The sequence below is a fragment of the Ambystoma mexicanum genome, chromosome 10 (assembly GCF_040938575.1).
Source record: "Ambystoma mexicanum isolate Mex_15411 chromosome 10, UKY_AmexF1_1, whole genome shotgun sequence".
NCBI lineage: Eukaryota > Metazoa > Chordata > Amphibia > Caudata > Ambystomatidae > Ambystoma > Ambystoma mexicanum.
In genome coordinates, this window is record NC_090932.1 from 185,875,066 (window position 1) to 185,893,163 (window position 18,098).

Here is an 18,098-nt window from a genome sequence, read left to right on the forward strand (position 1 = left end):
TCCGTTTATGAAGCTGCTCTGCTCCTGCACAGCCCCATACAGTACCGTCAGTCTCATTACATCTGCATCCTCTTACACGTTACGTTACACTTCCAACACGTACAAACAAGGTGCTTTCCTCAAAATGTTGCTTATGAAGAGCCGGAAGAGAAATCTGTGGATACACAGCTCTGTGAGTTTTCAAGCATTTTTAAAGTTCCAAACAGTTACGCTAGTGGTAAAATGACAATGGCCATCTTAATTCAATGAAACTTATCAATAGAAACAAATATTAAAACCAAAACAATGTTGAACTTCAGAAAAATAAAATCACTTATAATGTAATCCATAATCAATGCAGCGCCAGACCTTCCTTTCTTCTTCATATTAGCAGTTTTGTGATCTGATGAAGTGCCTTCCATCGGATCCACATCTAAATCTGTCAAAAAGGCTTCTGCCAATTTACATTAATTAAATGCATGCAATTGTCCATCAATCACAACTTTAAAAATGGCAGGATAAACCATATAATATTTAAGTCCTTTTTCTCGAGCTTTAATTTACGCCTTATCAAATGCCTTCCTTCTTTCCAGCACATCCTTGCTCAAATCCATGAATATCATAATTTTGTTTCCTCCCCAAGCAAGATCTCTAAGTTCACATGCTTTCTTTAAAATAAGTTCTTTTACAGGGAATCTCAGGAACTTCACTATAATATGTCGTGGTCTCTCGCTCAATGAAGGTTTAGGTCCAAGTGCTCGATGTGCTCTCTCAATTTCCAAATTAACAGCAGAGTCCAGCTTTAATATAGTTGGTAAATTATTTTGCAGAAAGTCCATCATGTTGCCCCTCTCTGCATTTTCTGGAAAGCCAGTCAGGCAGAGATTGTTTCTTCGGGAGACATTTTCCTGTTCTGACAATTTAGAGGGAATCTTGTCATTAATTATTTTTGATTCTCGAATCTGATCCATCAGCTTCAAAGTTCTCTCATCCACAACAGTTAGATGTTGCTCAGCTTAGTCCACCCTTTTAGTCATCGCCTCAAATCTCTCTTCTGACTTGAGAAGGGCCAACGTTATCTCAAACATGTACTGTTTCATTTCACTAAGAAAATCCAAGAGCTTGTCTTCTCTGCATTCTCCTTTGTCTTCCTGTGAAGCACCCTTCTGCCTCTTAGCTGGTTGTGTTGCTTCAGGAGTGCCTGGTACAGACATTTCTAAGTAGGAAGATCAATTGAGGACTAGGACAGGAGCACAACAACTTCTTTATGCAATGTTGCCGCTTGCAACCTTGGTTTCCACAAAGACTGATCTGGTATCAGTCTCCCCAGCTCACCGGCTGTGCTGACTTCACTGGTGCTGCTTTGTTGTAGGAGCCAAGGACAGTACCATGCAGCAAACGCTTCTCCCCACGTTCACCATCGACGCGGAAGAGCCCTGGTACCTTTGACACACAATGCAGGATTCTTCAGCTTTAATTCCAGGTCCTACGTTTCCTGTTTTCGAAGGCTCATGAAACATAGTCTTTCGGTGAAATGGTCAAGGGCACTTCCCTCCTTGCAATCCTCTTCGGTCTTGCCATCTTCCGTCTTGTATTAAACTGCCATCTTAGAACTGCTACTTCCTTGTGTGCTTTGCCTCGCTCAGTGTGCTTTCGTGCTCCGCCTTTTATCTGTGTGGGGAAGTGTGATGGAAGTCAGATGTGTGTAATGATCAGTAATTGCCTGACCCTGCCTGACCATTGTATTGGGACATGTCAGGTATACGGCTCGGGTGTTAGTCCATTTTCGCTCACAGTGAGTTGTACGTGGGAAAGTGTCCGTGTCAGAACTGGGGGGGGGTTGAGCCCCTTTGTATCCTACCCGATAGGATGGGGTAAAGGTATTACAGGGAAGGGGATACTGCATCTCGCCATCCTGTGTCCCATTTCCACTCCCTGAAGACCCCCATCCAGGTGATGCTCTCGCAATGGTCCACCTCCAGGAACTGGATCCAAAATCGATGGCTGTGTCCTGGCCACCTAGATGACAGATCCCTGGGGACTAGCGGGTGAGACACCTTCAGGTTTCTCACAGGACCGTGAGGATGAGTATCTTGAAAAAGTGCCCACTCCAGGACCAAGAGGCAGGCACTCGTAACTAATTTCAAGAAAAAAGGCTTCAGCAACACAATACAACCTGATGACTATAAGGTTTCCTGCCTTTGCAAAACGGCACACCAGTCCCACGGTTAAAACTGAAACTGGGTGTGTGAGCTCCCCTGCATGAACACACAGTCTGTTCAGACCTTCACTTTAAAAGGTAAACCATGCAAAATGGCCTGCACAATATGCAAGGTACAACACAGACCTCCACTACCTGCAGTAAATGGGCAAACCGCATGAAATTGACAGTGGGGGGGGGGCGCGTGTCTGTGTCTGTGTCTGTGTGTGTCTGTGTCTGTGTGTCAGAAGCGAAAGAGAAGGACCCAAAAGTACTTTTTGAAAATATTTTGTGGTTTTCCAACTCTCAGATTGTGAAGTTTGCACGCAGCCTTAAAGAAAATGTTTCTCCTGTGAGTGATGTGGACATGGGCATCTATCAACTGGTGCAGAGCGAGAAGATGCTGTCTCTTAAGGTGGATTCCCTTTCTGGGGAAGCTGAAAGGTAATACATTCCCCTCTTAAACTTGTATTTCGTTATGACCCATTCTAAATTATTCAATGCCTGCTCCTTCTCTTACCTGGTACCTTTCTCCTCCATTTGGTTCTCAATCGCATCCCAACTTGTTCAGTTCTGTAGTACCATACATCTCGTTATTGGTAAACAAGAACTGTACTCAAGGGGCCTGTCAGCATCCTTGTTAACTATGTAACATTTAATGAATGCTACTTTGACACATCGAGAAAGTCACTACAAAAGCAGCCCATTTAGCAAAATGAGGGTGACCGTAGCATTAGGGGGGTGGGCTTTAGTTAACCAACTGAGGCCATGCTCTTTGACTTCTTTCTCGCTAGTCCACCTTACCATGTCTGTTCCCTTGATGGGTTCCACGGGTGTTGTGAAGAAAGCCAGTACTAGACTCTTCTGGAATCCTCTGCATATTCCACTCACTAACATAATCCCTCCATGTGTTGAATTTTCTGCCTTGCATTTAAACGGTCCAGACCGGTGAAGCCCTATTATGTACACAAGGGTCTAAGTAAGACTCTATTGCATAGATTATGTTCGGTACCCCGCATTGCTGTGCATCTTCTCACTCACTACAATACTCTCAAATAAGGTCTCTCTGACCTAGTGACAAAAATGTAAACCAAATCCTTTCCCCTGGATCCTCTTTGCCTCTCCACCTTACTTGGGTCTTTAAGCAGTCATAAAGGCCAAGTCTCCATCTGAACATTGCAGATTATTGTCCATTAATGTTGTGATCACCTCAGGCTGGGACGAGCGGGAATGTGAGACCTGTGAAGAAGGAAGAGGCCAAGAGTAATGGGGATTACCCAACGTTGTCTGTGCATTACCTCTGCAGCTCCTCCCTAGACATATTCATCATGAATGAGGATGTATGCAGTCAAGAGAAAAGACTCTCAGCAATCTTGAGATAAACCAAAAATACACAAGATTGCAATGGATGCCAAACCCATGCCCCTTGATAAAGTGAACATTTAATTTAGGGCAACTGTCTGGATTGCAAAGACGAAGCCACAGTCTGTGCTTCTGTAGACATTTCCACATGGATCTCATAATGTGAAGGTGGGGGGTGGGGGGGGCAGAGCATCATGTGTATTCCTGAAGCCTGTGCCAAGGGAGCTGTCCTCTTGTGGGCTTTCCTTGAACAAATTATGATCCAGAAAGAACATAGGCTTTAGCAATCTTATTCGTCAACTTAAGGTCACAACAGAATGCCTCATACCCGTCCAGTTACCTAACAAATGAAGTGTGATCCTTAATGGTATCATTGATAGTTTGCAACATGGTGCCAGAGCTATTGTGACTGAAGTCATGACAGAAAAATTGTCCGGCTTTTTAGTTGGTGTTTCTTTTGAGGAAGTATAGGAGAACTCGCTAGATCTTCTATTGTGAGGTTGGTAAGGAGTCGAAGGGGGAGGCGCCAGTTTTCCATGTTGTACGGCTTTTTGTTGAAGTTTTTCTGGGATCTTTGGTTGTTCCTTCAGATCATGAAAGTCCAGTTTAGGGTGCTTTGGCAACCCCGCTTTGGTTACTGGTGGATTACTTCCTTTTGGTCTTCCCTCATTGTTCTCCTGTGGCAAATTCGGTTGTGTTCTTTGTTCAGGCTCTTTGATTGGTACTGCAGAGACCCCGGGGGAAGCTTATAGACGAGACCTCCTTTGGGAGTTCCAAATGCTTAGGTGGCGCTGGTGAGGTCAATTCACGGTCTAAGTCGTCCAAAGCTAAGCTGCTTAAAGAGTTGATTTTTGATAGGCAACCGGTTCATCTTCTGATGTATGAGTCGGGCTCAAAGACGGGGTTGGTGTTGCATCCATCAGATTTGATTCAAAAGTAGAAGGTGCCTGAGGAATTGGATCACAACCAAGAAGTTGTCTCAGACTTTTTGGAGTGACTTTCATGGAGCTCGCTTTTTTGTCCCGTTTTCTGAAATATCATAGAGGCATGGGGGTCCGAAAATGCCTCTAATAAGTCTGCGTCCGAGATTTCCCCCAAACAGGTCTTTTTCAAGTTTTTCCGTTTTGGAAAAAAAGTTTTTTTAGGGCATTTTCCAGAGTGAAAGCATCCACGGATGTGTTTTAAAGTTGATTTCTTTAAGGAACTTTGTGTAGTTTTCCCATTTGTTTGTGTAGAAATGGTCTTCCTTTTATTTAGCTGGCCATGATGTGAGGCCTGAGTTTCAGTCTGTTTGTCAAGGTGGTTAGGTCTCGACCGTATTGACTTTGCAGCTTTGCCAGACCTTCCTGACGGATCGTGTCCCTTGTCCAAAGAGTTTTGGTATGGAGAAGGAACTACAAACCCTGGCTTTTTAAAAAGATTGTCGGGGATCGGCGGGGAGAGAGGGGACTTGTTTGGGCTAGATCGTTCGTAGATCATAGCTGTCACTATTCTGAGCTTGCTTGGACCTAATTGTTCGTCTAGAGTTGGAGCACATAGCACATCTTGGGCCCGGGTTAACCCCGCTTCCTTCTCTCCTTCGGAGCCGGTTGTATTGGTTAAAGGAACATTATGGCGCTCTTTCAAAGACTCTGTTGCAATTTCACCCACAATTAGCGTGTCCTTGTCCAGACATTGGAAGGACCCAGCTGGCACCTGTGGCCGCTTGACTGTGGAGGGAGCCCCCCCTCTCCTCAGAGGGGAGGTCCCCCCACGCTGGGCCCTGATGGCGTGGGGACCAGGCACCAGGCCTCTGGAGCCTCCAGGGCTAAGGCGAAAAGCTCCCGATGTGGTCGAAGCATAGCTGGGAAAGTTGGCAGATAAGACGTAGAGGGAAGAGCCTCTGGTCTATCGCCTCCGCTCAATGTTCCCATACAGCACCTTTCTTGTGGATCTTGTGGGATTTCCTCACCAAGTTGGCAGGGTATGGGCTTTTTTAGTTTATAATTTTTTGGCGCACAGTCAAAGAAATTCACTGCATGGAGAGGGTTTTGCATCTTACCGCTGTGGGGTACGTAGAGCTGAAACTGCAGATGCAGGTCGAAAATTTCGAAGTCTGCGCCGCTCCTCCTCCCGGCTTGGTCCATTGCAGTCCTCATGTGTAGAGGGGTCGGAAAGGGTTCTTTGCATTGCCCTTTCTGTCATGGACACTCGCTCGCCCCCCGCCACACGAACACAGGAACACCCTGCTCACTTTGCTCGCTCCGGTGAGAGTGAGGTGTTTTAGGCGTTCTGAAGAATGGGCAGGCACGCCTCTGAATAGTAAACAACAAAAAAATCCTTGCACAGCACAGGTCACAGGAACACTCTGCCCACTCCCTAACACATTATTACAATTTCAATGTAACTCAGCAGGGGCTGAAATTAAGATTGGATAATCAGGAGCTAAAAGCAGCTGCTGGGTATCAGCATTAACTACTGACCAGGAACTACCACTGGGGAACGAGTAGCTACTGCAAATGTAGCTTCCACATAAGATACAAACATATCATTTTGTCAATTATTTATTACCCCTTATGCTTTAAATGCTGTATAGCTGTTTCCTAATGTTTATTTATAGATTGTCCCAAACCCACATAGTTGAATTTGTTCACCATCAGTTGGCCTGCAGAGCCACAAGTAGCTCTTGGTAGCTGTTGATATCCATCTTATGAGGCTGTTATATACTACAAGCAGGAGCTAAATAGCTCCCAACTACCCTCAATTTCGAACCCTGCTGAGAGTTAGATACACACATACAGACATGCATGCATACATACAAGAGCACATCCCATTTGACAGCAAACATGTGAAGGGCCATTTCCTCCAAAGACCTGGGAAGGACACAAAGAAGGAAAGCAATCTGGTGATGTTAAATGTAAAGAACAACATATTTGTGGAAGGCCATCTAGAGGACCCTTGCGCTGGGAACAAGAACAGAAGAATAATCCTGGTGGAGCAAAGTCTGGTACCTCCAACCGTGGTATCCAGAGAACTGTGAGCCAGGGCAGTAAATCTGCATACCTGTTGCTGTCTCCCATAATGGTAACTAGGGCGCAAAGTCCTGACCCTAACTCTCTCTGACCTGGACTCTGGTGTTGGAACCCTGGGGTAAGGATCCTTCCCAAGGCATATCCAAGTGTGTTGAATTGAGTTGAGTACTGGTCTAACTCTTTATAATAGCTGGCAGTGCAAATCTCTGTATAAACTTACATGAAGAAATATGTGCTTTGGAACTGATGACCCTTGGCTTGAAGGAGGCCAGAGAGATTTCAAAACTTAGATTCCAGACTTACTGGAAAGCCCATCATATCACCCAGCCCCGTAACCCCTGTCTGTCACTACCAACACACTGTTCTACACCATCCTGCGGCTGTGGCACCTCCTAGTCCCCTTTTTTACGGCAAGGTGCAACACATTTTTAGGAATCCCCACCCCTCCATCCTTTTTGCTCTGCTTTTTATCATGAAGAATACCCTTCAGGGTTGCAGCATTGCTGATACTAAAGGCAAGCTGCCTCGTCAAAACCTGCTGATTTTTTTTGTGTGGTGGTGGCGGTAGAGGGGAGATTTTCCCTGTAGACTGTGTGAGAAGAGTCTTGGGTTGGAGGGAGACAGCAAGGTAGATCTCTGGGCAAAATAACCAGGGATTCTGGTGCCTGCCCTCCCCAATGCCTGGCTAAAACCTGACAAATGCCTTCTTGCCCTGCCCAAGGTGGGCCCTGCCGTGCCCGGAGGAATTCCCAGCAGGCCACTGAGCATGGCAGAGTGAGCTTTGAGGCATTTCTCAGCCTGTCAACGAGCCTGCTAAACAAGGCAAAATGGGTGACTCTAGCCCCAAATTTCAAGTAGCCCTTTCTCTGAACCGAAGGTTCATTGCCTCCCATCACCCTTATCTGTGCTTATGGTAATTGGCTGGAGTTTACAGACTGCCTAAGCCTGCCCTCTCATCTGCCAACTAACAGGTGCTTGTTTTGCTGCACATGGGATAACATTTATCAATGTGTGAGAGAGAGTGAGAGAGTGAAAGAGGGAGAGGGATTGGCTGGGGCAGTGTGAACTACCAAAATGGGACCTGTATGCAAGCAGCCAGTAGTGGGAGTGCAGAGTTACAGGCTGTTTTGCCTTGACTACATGTAATTAAGTGTGCATGTGTTCTGCTTGTAAAGTATATTAGAGCCCTCAACTGCAGACAGTTGCCCTAGGGGTTGATGGACTATTGTACCCCCCACCCCCTCTTGGACTGTAACTCATGGAGTCCAAAATGTAGTCGAGCTGTCACATAGTCTGACATAGCAGTCATCTCTACACCTCAATACAATGCTCTGCATGATGTCTATGTTTTAAACTAGTAATCTCTTCTAGTAAATGAATAGTCACGGTTAGGTTATATTTTAATTTCTATGCTAAATGTACTGTGAGACTCCCAGCACTTTTTGCTGGATTTGTGGATTCCTTTTTCATGTTCCTGAGTGAGTGGGAACCTTTTTCCCCACTCACCCTTTCTTGTAGTCTTTTTATGGGTGCCATTCGTCTGACCCTCCATAGTTTATTTTTGGATCTATCCTTTCCTATAACATTTTAGCCCTCTACATTTTATTATTACAGCACGTTCTGTGCAGTGCTGCTGGGTGACCCCTTGAGCTTCCCTTTTTAGTTTCTCTTGACTTAACTTGTAGAACTACTGTTTTCAAGGGTAGAGAGGGGTGTTCATCCCCTTTTAATTTTATATAGTGAGACCAGCACACCCCACCTTATGTGGAGTGCTAGGGAGATACATGCTATCCCCTTTCTCACAGTTCCTGTACATTTCTATTACAGTGACAAGCTAACTATTATGGCTGGTGGCAGTGGACATACTTTACTTACTTTTGTGTTAATATTACACACAGGCTGTCAAATCAGCCACGGTAATGTACAGAAGGGTCACCATTCTGCTAGAATGGTGGCTTCTTTCTTTGTTTGCCATTTTCAGTGTGCTTTTCCTTTCTTGTTCCTCCTTCTGTCGTCCTGGGTGGGCGAGGTCCTGGTTGTTCTTTTGTCTTCAGTGGTAACCCTTTGTGTAGTCTGCTGAGACTCGACTGTGTCTGTGAAGGCAGGAAGTGGGGGAGGAGTCTGAAACTCTGTTCACCTTTGTCTTCTAGCATGCTTGAAAGAAACCAGTTCCCACTGGGGGGCTGTTTCTCCTGATTGGACATGCACCTACCCCTTTCTGTAAACTGCTGAGAGAGTTTGCAGAGGTTGTGTGTCAGTTCTTCTATCTCTGGTCTAGATCTTGGAGCTGAAGACAACTCAACCACTGGAACAGAAGATCTGATAAAGAAGAGGAGAAGACTGCTGTAACTACTTCCAACGACCAGAGATGTCTGCTGTGTAACCGCTGCCTGTGCTGATCCCTTCTTTGATGCGGCATATGAGTTCCGAAGATGCGGACTCTGACCCGGAGACTGTTGGGACCCATCAGTCTTGAGACGACCTGCATTTCAAGCTGTTCCATGATGAGCTGTGACCTTCCTGGGATTCCAACCACCCATACCCTGGAACCTCATGCCTAAGTGCTGTGCAACATCTTCTGAAGAACAAGCCCTGCTGATACTTTGGTGGACTCCTGCTAAACCTCCAGAGACACGATTCCATTCCTTGAAGTCCCCTCACCAGACTGCAGGACTGAAATAGCGAGGCAAATCCAATCGGCAACGACCGTCCCTCATCTGGTACCGTGAAAAGGGTGCCAAATCCACAGAGCCGCGAGAAGCACCAAAGAATCCTTTGTTGGAAGCCATATCCGTCGACTGCTGCTGCAAGTTCCCATCCAGTGTCCTTTCTTTTGTCACCACAACCAAAAATCCAGAGACCGGGTCCTGTGCTGCTGCATCGTGAAGCTTTTCTTCACTGCTAAGGTACTGTGTGGTTCAGGGTAGTTCTTACCTAAAGTCTTGTGTTGCTCCTGTGTAGCTGAGTGAGTGATTCTTGTGTTTGGGAGTTTGCCCATACCGTTTGGCCAGGCCTAATGCTGAGACGCATCTAGTGGGCCTTCTACGAAGTCCCTGAACACTTTCTGAAACTCTGACTTTCCTGCATCTGAGCCCTATCCTGATCTGCCTACTTTTGGCTCCTGGACCACAAGTGTCCCTCTTATGCCTCTGAGATCACTCATGCCTTCGAATAGGGAGGGACATTTTAAGTATAAGGCCTCTTACTAGAAAATATAACAAGTTTTGCAAAGTACTTACTTGTAAAGGTGTTAGTGTGTAACTTGGATTCCTGAATCAGAATAAATTACAAAGTGTTACTAAGTTCTTACTTACCTTTTGAGTTGCTTATTGCCACTCTGAAAAGTATTAGAAGTTATTTACTTACCTTTTGAATTGTGTTCCAGTCATCTAGAAAGCAACTTAGTTGGTATTGCTTTATTATTCATGAAACTGAGTAAGTGTAAAAGTTTACCAATAGGGTTTACTTACCTTGAATAGCTTACTGCCGTTCTAAAAAAATCTTATTTTGTCCTACTTTTAAAAAAGAACCTACATTGGACAATGAATTGCTGTCGAACTATCGCTCAATTGCTGGCCTTTATGGCCTGCAAAGATTCTGGAGAAAGTTTTGACTATGCAGCTCCAGAGCTTTCTGCAAAAATATCATATTCTGGATACATTTCAGTCGGGATTCAGACCGGGCCACGGCACTGAGACTGCCCTTGTGTCTGTTTGGGATGACCTGCTGGAAATGTCAGCATGCTTGTCATGCTGGACTTGTCGGCAGCCTTCGACACGGTTGATTACGATATGCTCATCTCAAGACTGTTCTCGGTGGCCCATGTGTCTGATGATGCTATGAAATGGTTTATTTCAATCCAAACTGACCACTTTCAGCAGGTCAAGTTAGGCTTGTGTATGTCTAATCCACTACAAGTTATCTGTGGCGTTCCCCAGGGCTCACTATCTCCACTTTTGTTTAATATCTATATCTGCTTTTAAGTATCTTTGACCAATTAGATCTACACTATCATTCATACGCTGATGACACTCAAATCTACGTCCAGCCAAATCACCCGGTGGAAGCACTAGATCGCGTTTTACCTTGTGCACTGTGAGAAACCTGACCGTGTTCTCCCACCTACTCCCACAGGATCCTCTAGTCAGGTGTCCAGGAAAGGGCCATCGCTTTTGGATCCTGACCCTGGGGGTGGCCAAGTGAGTGAGGATCACCTGAGTGGAGGGTCACAAGGAATTGGGAGGAGAACATCTGAGGGCGAGACATGGTATTCCCCCTTTTCCCATTCTAGCTCAAAACGCTTTCCCACAGCTTGCATGGGGTATTTCCAAACCCATACCATCACTCTCTCACCATTTCCAACAAATACTGGGACGATGAAGAGGCAACTGGGAGTAGTGAAGATTTCCCATAGGGAATGTAAGGAAAACGGCTGTAGAAAGAAGTTAAGTTGTCCCATTGATCGAGTCAGGCAGAGTCGGACATTTACTAATTATCACTCACACCTAACTCCACTTGACTGCTTTTCCAACTATAAAATGTGTGGTTCTGCACAGCGGAATGTGCGAGCTGGGGACGTTGTTTGAACCGGAGACGCCAAGGAGCAGAGAGCAGCAGGATCGGTGGCTCAGAGGAGAACGACATGTCGAGATGCTAACCTAGTGTTTCTGAGGGGCTGCAGCAGGGCCAGGGAGACGTGTCTACAGAGAGCCGTAGTGAAGCATCTTGCAGGCTGATGTTGGCGGTTGGAACATTGCTGGTACCCGTGGGACCTGTGCCGTCCCTAAGGGTGTCTCAGGGGCAGGCGTTGAGACCCTGACCTCAGGTCCGCAAAACCAGGAGAGACCGATTGTCACCACACTGCTGCCCGGGTGAGTCTCGTGGAAACAAGAGAGAGAGAGACTCGGGCGCATGTGACTGACTGAAGCAGAGCGGGCGAAAGGAAACACATAAAGCGGCATGGAGCGGAAAAGAGGAAAGAAGAGAAAACTAGTAAAGAGTGACGAGATTGTGAGAAAGTAAGAGAAAGTCAGAAAGCAGAGTGCGCAAGGGACGCAAAGGAAAAGGACTATATTTAGAGGGTGCGAGTGACCCGAAACAAGGCAGAAGGGTACAAGCAACCCGGCAGAGTGGAAAAGGTGCCAGTGGGTACGGAAAGGTAAAGAAAGTGCAAGTGTGCACAGGAAAGCAAGAAGGAAGGTGCCAGTAGGAATTGAAAGGTAACTGTTAGGAAAGATGTGACGTTTTCCCTCCAGTTGTGTAACCCTTCAACTTTTTGCTTTTGTTTGAAACCATAGTCTGACTTTGCCAGTGAAGCACAGCCTTCTGCTGCACTGCACTGGGCTTTTGCTCACTTTGTTTTGGGGAAACTGACATGCCCTTAAAGACAGTCAATACTGGGAGACTTTGTTTCCCTTAGTCCTTGTCAGTGTTGCAACGTTTCTGCAACATGTTGCAAGTGCACAATGTACCTTACAGTACAGTGCACTTGGGTCTTCTAGTCATTTCCAAAGGCCCTATATACTAAGGATTTTTTAGGAGAAGTGTGGATGTGCCTTGGACAGGGCTGGTGGCAGCTTATCTTTTCACGTAATTTTAACCCTTTCTTGACAGGTAAAACCATGTTTACCCTGTTAGGCACGAATAGGTGGCTTGGCTCCAAAATGGCCATGCCACGAGGTTTTGTCCTGTACGTTGGCCATCTTGCCCCTTCACCTTCCCCAGGTCGAACCGACCCGGGTCAGTCCTTATTAGGGCATGCATTCTCCCACGAAACGCCAAGCTTTGGCAGGCTTCTGTATGCCTTGTGTGTGTGTGCTTCCAGGATGTGGGCTGGACTGTCTGGTTCCAATACACATTCTGGGTGCCAGAGAGTCTGGAGTGCTGTGAATACATGGGACCACCGTGGTCCATGATTGGTCCACGTATGGTGTGTCTGTATGTGAGCAGATCTCCCATTGGGTCCTCTTTGTTTTGGCGCGAAGGAGATTCTGGATAAGAGAAGGCTCCAAACACCCTTACTATTTCGATCTTGTGAGTTCTCACTGAACGAACGATAAGATCCAAGTATCCTGAAACTAAGAAGCGGAGTCGAGGAACGGCTGGTGACCGCTGGAAGGAATGGCACCCTGGGCCCACTGTCATCCCGCTGGACCCCTCTGCATCTGATCGAACTAGAAGGTCTACAAAGACGCTTCAACCCATTGGAATAGTGGGATCAACTATTCTCAGCACCTTCATCAAACCCTGCAAGTAAGCCTTCTCGGAAGTGTCCCTGGGCCAACCAGTGGGCTGACCTGCTTGCGCAGGACCTTTGCCCTGATACCGCCACTGTTTCGAGCAGACCCTCGAAACTTGGTACATAGCCAGCTCTGTGTTCACGGCACTCACGCTGAATTTCGTACACTTGGCATTCCAGGTCTGGAGTAAAGAGAGAGTCTGATACGGAGTGAATGCAGTTACCGTGTTGCCCAGCCGTGGTGAAAAACTCTGCAGGTGCGCTGCTGCTGTGCCTCTCTTGCCCCTGAAGACTGATACAGTGAAACTAGCCTGATACATCCCCCAGGAGCTGAGAAATCGCCACTGTCCAGTTTCGGAATCAACACTGTAACTTCATTGCTGAAAGCCACAGAACTGCAGAAATTGCCGCATTTGAACCTGCAACCGAATTAGACTCAGCTGCCGAAGTTTGGTTCGGAGTGCGCCAGGGGTCGGTGAGTACTTGCAACCCTTACCGGTGACCCCTAGCGCATCCATCTGTTTTACGCACAGGTGGCCCCTTAGGGTCCCCTCTCCTTTATTCAGATAACCTGAGCTATCAAATTATTCCCGACTCTTGGAACCTGCTCTGCCCTTTTGGGGAGACCCTCCTCGAATAGTGGGAATGAATTCTGCATCACCTAACCCACCTTCCTGAGCTGCTACAGACCCTACAAGAGACCCCCATTTCGCCCATCTGCACTTCCGCGTGCGCCAGCATTGCAAGTACATTTGAGCAATAGGCTCCCCTCTTCTTAGGGATTCGACTGCCGTTCAGTTAGGATTGTGATTACTGTAGAATTGCCTAAAAACTCTTTGCACTACCTGCTTCCTTCCCTTTTTTAGGTTTTGGACCCATTTCATTTATTAGCCCTTTAGGCCACTTGGTCTTGTATATATGTATTTTGATAGGATTGCATTGGTTTATTAGTGTTACTGTGATTATTAATGTGTGTTGAACCTCAAAGGCCTTAAATTAAATGTATTAGTATTTTTAATATAACTACACCTGACTGGGAGTGATTTGTAAGTGTCATTTACTCTGTGTGCTCACTGAGGTCTTTCAGTCACCCTCACCCCTCCTGAGACCTAGTCTTGACCACCGCCAACGCACCTTGATTGGTCTGGCTTGTCCAGAAGATTGCCCTGTTTCAAGAAACTAGGCTGGCCTTCTAAACCTCTGCCCACCAGGCCAGAGTTCAGAAATCCACCTTAACAGTAACGAAAGCGCAAGTGTGCACAGGAAAGTAAGAAGAAGGTACCAGTGGGCACAGAAAGGCAAAGAAAGCACAAGTGTGCAGGCGAGGGACAGAAAGGTGCCAGTAGCCACAAAGAGGAGCGTGCAAGTGGGCAGGAGAAGGAAAGAAAGGCGCCAGTGGGCACAAGAAAGAAAGTCAAGAAAAACAGAGGGGAACAAGAAGGGGTTACGAAAGCCCCTGAAGGAAAAGTTAAGATCAGGAAATGAAAGAGCGGGGTTAGTGCTCAGAGTGGTCACGTGTAAAAGGTGCAAATAACATGGCGTTTTCAAAAAACCTCTGATGCCAACCCTTTGAGAGAACTGTATATGAAGAAAAAGGCACATCCTAACAGACTGAACTTGTGTTTTCCTTTTAGCTCAAGAGGGGCCTGTTCTTGGGGAAGGGAACCCTGAGAAGCCCAAGAAGTGTATTTGTGTTCGAACTTGGAAGAGGCCTAAACTTGGTGAAGGGAACCCTAAGAGGCCTATCATTTGAACCACCACTTGCTTTTGAAAGACCTCCTAACACATTTTTGTCAACGAGTGAGGGCAAGCATATGTTTAGACACAGCCAGATTTTTATTTCGGTCTATTAGACTTTGACGGCCCTTAGAAACATCAGTTAAGGAAATCATCCCTTTAGTGTTAGGGCCAGTTAGGCATTACACCAGCCCAAGACCTTTTTAGAAATAAAGGTTTTGAAAACGTATCTTTGAGTCTGTGTCTCTCTTGATACAATGCCTGTCTCACATTTTGTGGTAGAAGTGGGATGCACCTCAATAGATACAGGTTGGGGGATCCTGAAATATGAAAAACTCCGTGATAGAGCCTCCAACCCCACAGTAGCCACTACAGGCTCTGTTGGGTTTTATTTGTGTAGTAGCCGAGCAGAAACTATTGCACCAAAAGAAAGACCTCTTACCCCCACTTATCTTGTCCTTGTACCATCTTCTGGTACTTGCATCCTGTTGGCACCCAAGTCAGGCCTTGCCTGGAAATGTGGTATCTATGTCCTGGCAGGGGTGATTGATCTGGATTTTAGAGGGGACGTGAAGGTGTTACTCCAGAATCCTGGAGACAAGCCCTTTCGGATACAGGCAGGAGATCAGATAGCCCAAGGAATACTAGCGAGGATGATGCTACCCATACTTAAAGAGGAGGCTGAAAAGGAAACTACTGATGGGGGTACACTGGGTTTTGGGGAAGCCCAGAGTCACCCAAGTTCTTCCCAGCCTACTCCCGTTGTTGATGAGCACTCTGACATACTCCCTGATCTGGCCTTTGCTCAGCAAAATGATCCATTACTTACTGAAGCCCTTTTACAAGTTAAATCAAAGGCCGAGGGTCGAAAGGATGGGGGACATTTTTTTTTCTTTCTCAAGAAAGGACCCCTATGTAGAGGGGATGTCACTTCTGAAGGCTTACGAAAGGTACAACTGGTAGTTCCCCAAAGCCACAAGTGTCACGGAGCTCCCCCCCTGCTCACCTGAGACCGATCCTTGCTGGACTCCGTGGGCGGTGTCTTCTTGCGGACAGACCTGGACTTGAATAAGGCTGAGCGAGTCTCTTCCGACTCCAGCGTGCGTTTAAGATTCCGGGATGCAGCAATCCGGGAAACGAAGAAGACGTGTTGATGGCGCACGAGTCCAGGAAGCAAGAGGAAAGGGAAAGGGGCAAGGAATGGAAGTAGAAAAGCTAGGAACCAGGAAAGCAATACAGCGAACTACGGAGCACACGTCTGATCGCTACTTGGCAATAGCATTGAGACGCGCGGAGCTGCGGGGGTCCAGTCTATTAGTAGAATACGTTACGTCCAACGTATAGACCGCGGAAGGCGTGTCACGCTGGACGGCCATGTTGGGAGTGTCAGGGAATGCAAGGCCTGTTGCTATAAGGACGAGGAAGACCAAAAGGGGCGCGTCCTGTGGGTCATGACAGCATGCCTCCTCCGAAAACCTGTTCCTCCAGGTTTGTCTGGGTGTATGAGGTGGTATCTTCTGAGCAGTCGAGGGGTATTCAGATTAGAAAGTGGTTCCCAAGTTCTTTCACTGGGGGGATATCCTTTCCATTCAACCAGGTATTGAAGCTGACCCGATTTATACCTGGAGTCGCATATCCGGGACACTTCATATTCCAGTTGATTGTCCACCACCACAGGAGTGGGTCTGCAGGATTTCCGGTAGGATTGAATGTAAGGTTATAATAAGGAGGTGTGAAAAACTGGGTGAATCTTTTTCCAGGATTCTGGTAGCTTGAGCCGGTATGAGACTGGGTTTATAATCTCCTTGATGGAAAACGGACCATAATACCGGGGGGCCAATTTGTTTGGCCGTAGATGTCGGGGTAATAATTTCGAGGACAACCAGACTTGATCTCCAACTGAATAAGAAGGCCCGGGTCTTCTTTTGGAATCCGCATATCTCTTGGTCTGTGTTCTGGCCTTCTCTAAGTGCTCTTTGGTCTCCTTATGTATGTTGATGAGTGTTTCAATCCAGGAGTCGACAGTAGGTACCGGTGTGGGTTGTGGAAGAACAGAGGGCAGAACTGATGGATGGAATCCTTGGCTGCAATAAAAGGGACTGGTCTTAACTGCTGAATGATCGGAATTGTTATAGGCGAATTCAGCCACGGGTATCCGGAGCGATCAGTCATCCTGAACCTTAGTGGCAAAACATCGAAGATATTGTTCCAGAGTCTGATTAGCACGTTCTGTGGGCCCCGTTGGTTTGAGGGTGATAACCTGATGAAAGAGCGTGTTGGATTCCTAATATTTGACAGAGGTTTTTCCAGAATTGTGAGACGTATTGAGGTCCTCGATCGGAAATTATTCAATGGTGAGCATGATGGTGGTGTACCCTCTGGAAGGCGGTAATTCCACAATGAAGTCTGTAGCAATAATTTCCCATGGCCTTGTTGGCAGTGCGGGTTTATTCTGACTACAGATTGCACAGGCTCGGACGTATAGTTGTACGTCAGTCTTCATTTTAGGCCACCAAAATTGTCTTTGTATGAGGTGGAAGGTGTTGGTGATGCCACGATGTCCGGAGTGAAGGTTATCATGACAGAGGTTTATTATTCTTTGTTGTAATTTTTGTGTAGGAATGAGTAGAGCGTTTTCCTTGAACAAATATCCTTCCTTGACTCTCAGGTTCCATTGATTCTTTTTTGAAATATTCTTCCAGAGTTCAGAGGATTGGGTTTGTACTCAGGTTTCTTCCAGGAGATTGACTGTTTGAGCTACAAAAATCGTGTGGGGAAACATCTTAGGATAGGCCTTATCTTCGGTAGTTTCATAGTCAGGCCGTCGAGATAAGGCGACAGCAATCAAGTTTTGTGATCCAGGAACATGAGTGATGTGGAACTGGTACTGGGCAAAGAAGAAGGCCCAACGAGCCTGACGACTGTTCCGACACTCTAATGACTAGAATTTGAAGATTTCGCTGGTCCGTGCGGACCTGGACTGGATATCTAGCTCCCAGGAGTAGATGTCGCCACTCAGTGAAGGCTTGGCGGATGGCTAAAAGTTCTTTTTCCAGGACGGAGTAGTGTGTCTCACAGGGAGCCAGGGTTCGTGAAAGGTAAGCAATGGGGTGTCCTAGTTTATCCTCAAATTCTTGCTTCAACACCGCTCCAATGGCGTAGTTAGAGGCATCCTTTTCCACAAGGAATGGTCGATCAATGTCGGGTTGGGCCAGAATGGGGGCTTGAGTAAATCTTGTCTTCAAGAGTTGGAATGCCTTATCTTGCGGAATAGACCAGACATAGGGGGTGTCTTTCTTCAGGAGAGCAACAATCGGTTGAACAATCTCAGAGGAGGTGGGTATAAACTTCCGGTAGAAATTGGCAGGCCCCAGGAAGAATTTAACTTGTTTCACGGACGTGGGAGCAGGCCAGGATAATATAGCCTTTACCTTTGAAGGGTCCATGCCAATTCCCTCTGGAGTAAGGATAAATCCTAGGTAATGAACAGAACCAATGTGAAACAGACATTTCTCGGGTTTGGCCAAGAGTTTATGTTCAGAGTCGTTGTAGTACTGCCTTTACATGCTCT

The 18,098-nt window shown here is 46.6% G+C and overlaps 1 protein-coding gene across 3 annotated transcripts in view; it reads left to right on the forward strand.

The window, feature by feature from the left end:
- Nucleotides 1-18,098, forward strand: part of CHMP7 (charged multivesicular body protein 7) — a 310,059-nt gene that overhangs the window by 174,833 nt on the left and 117,128 nt on the right. For all 3 annotated transcript variants that reach the window (XM_069617684.1, XM_069617685.1, XM_069617683.1), the window contains exon 5: nt 2,490-2,623. In XM_069617684.1, coding sequence (XP_069473785.1) covers nt 2,490-2,623 — 134 coding nt within the window. The remainder of the gene's footprint in view (nt 1-2,489; nt 2,624-18,098) is intronic.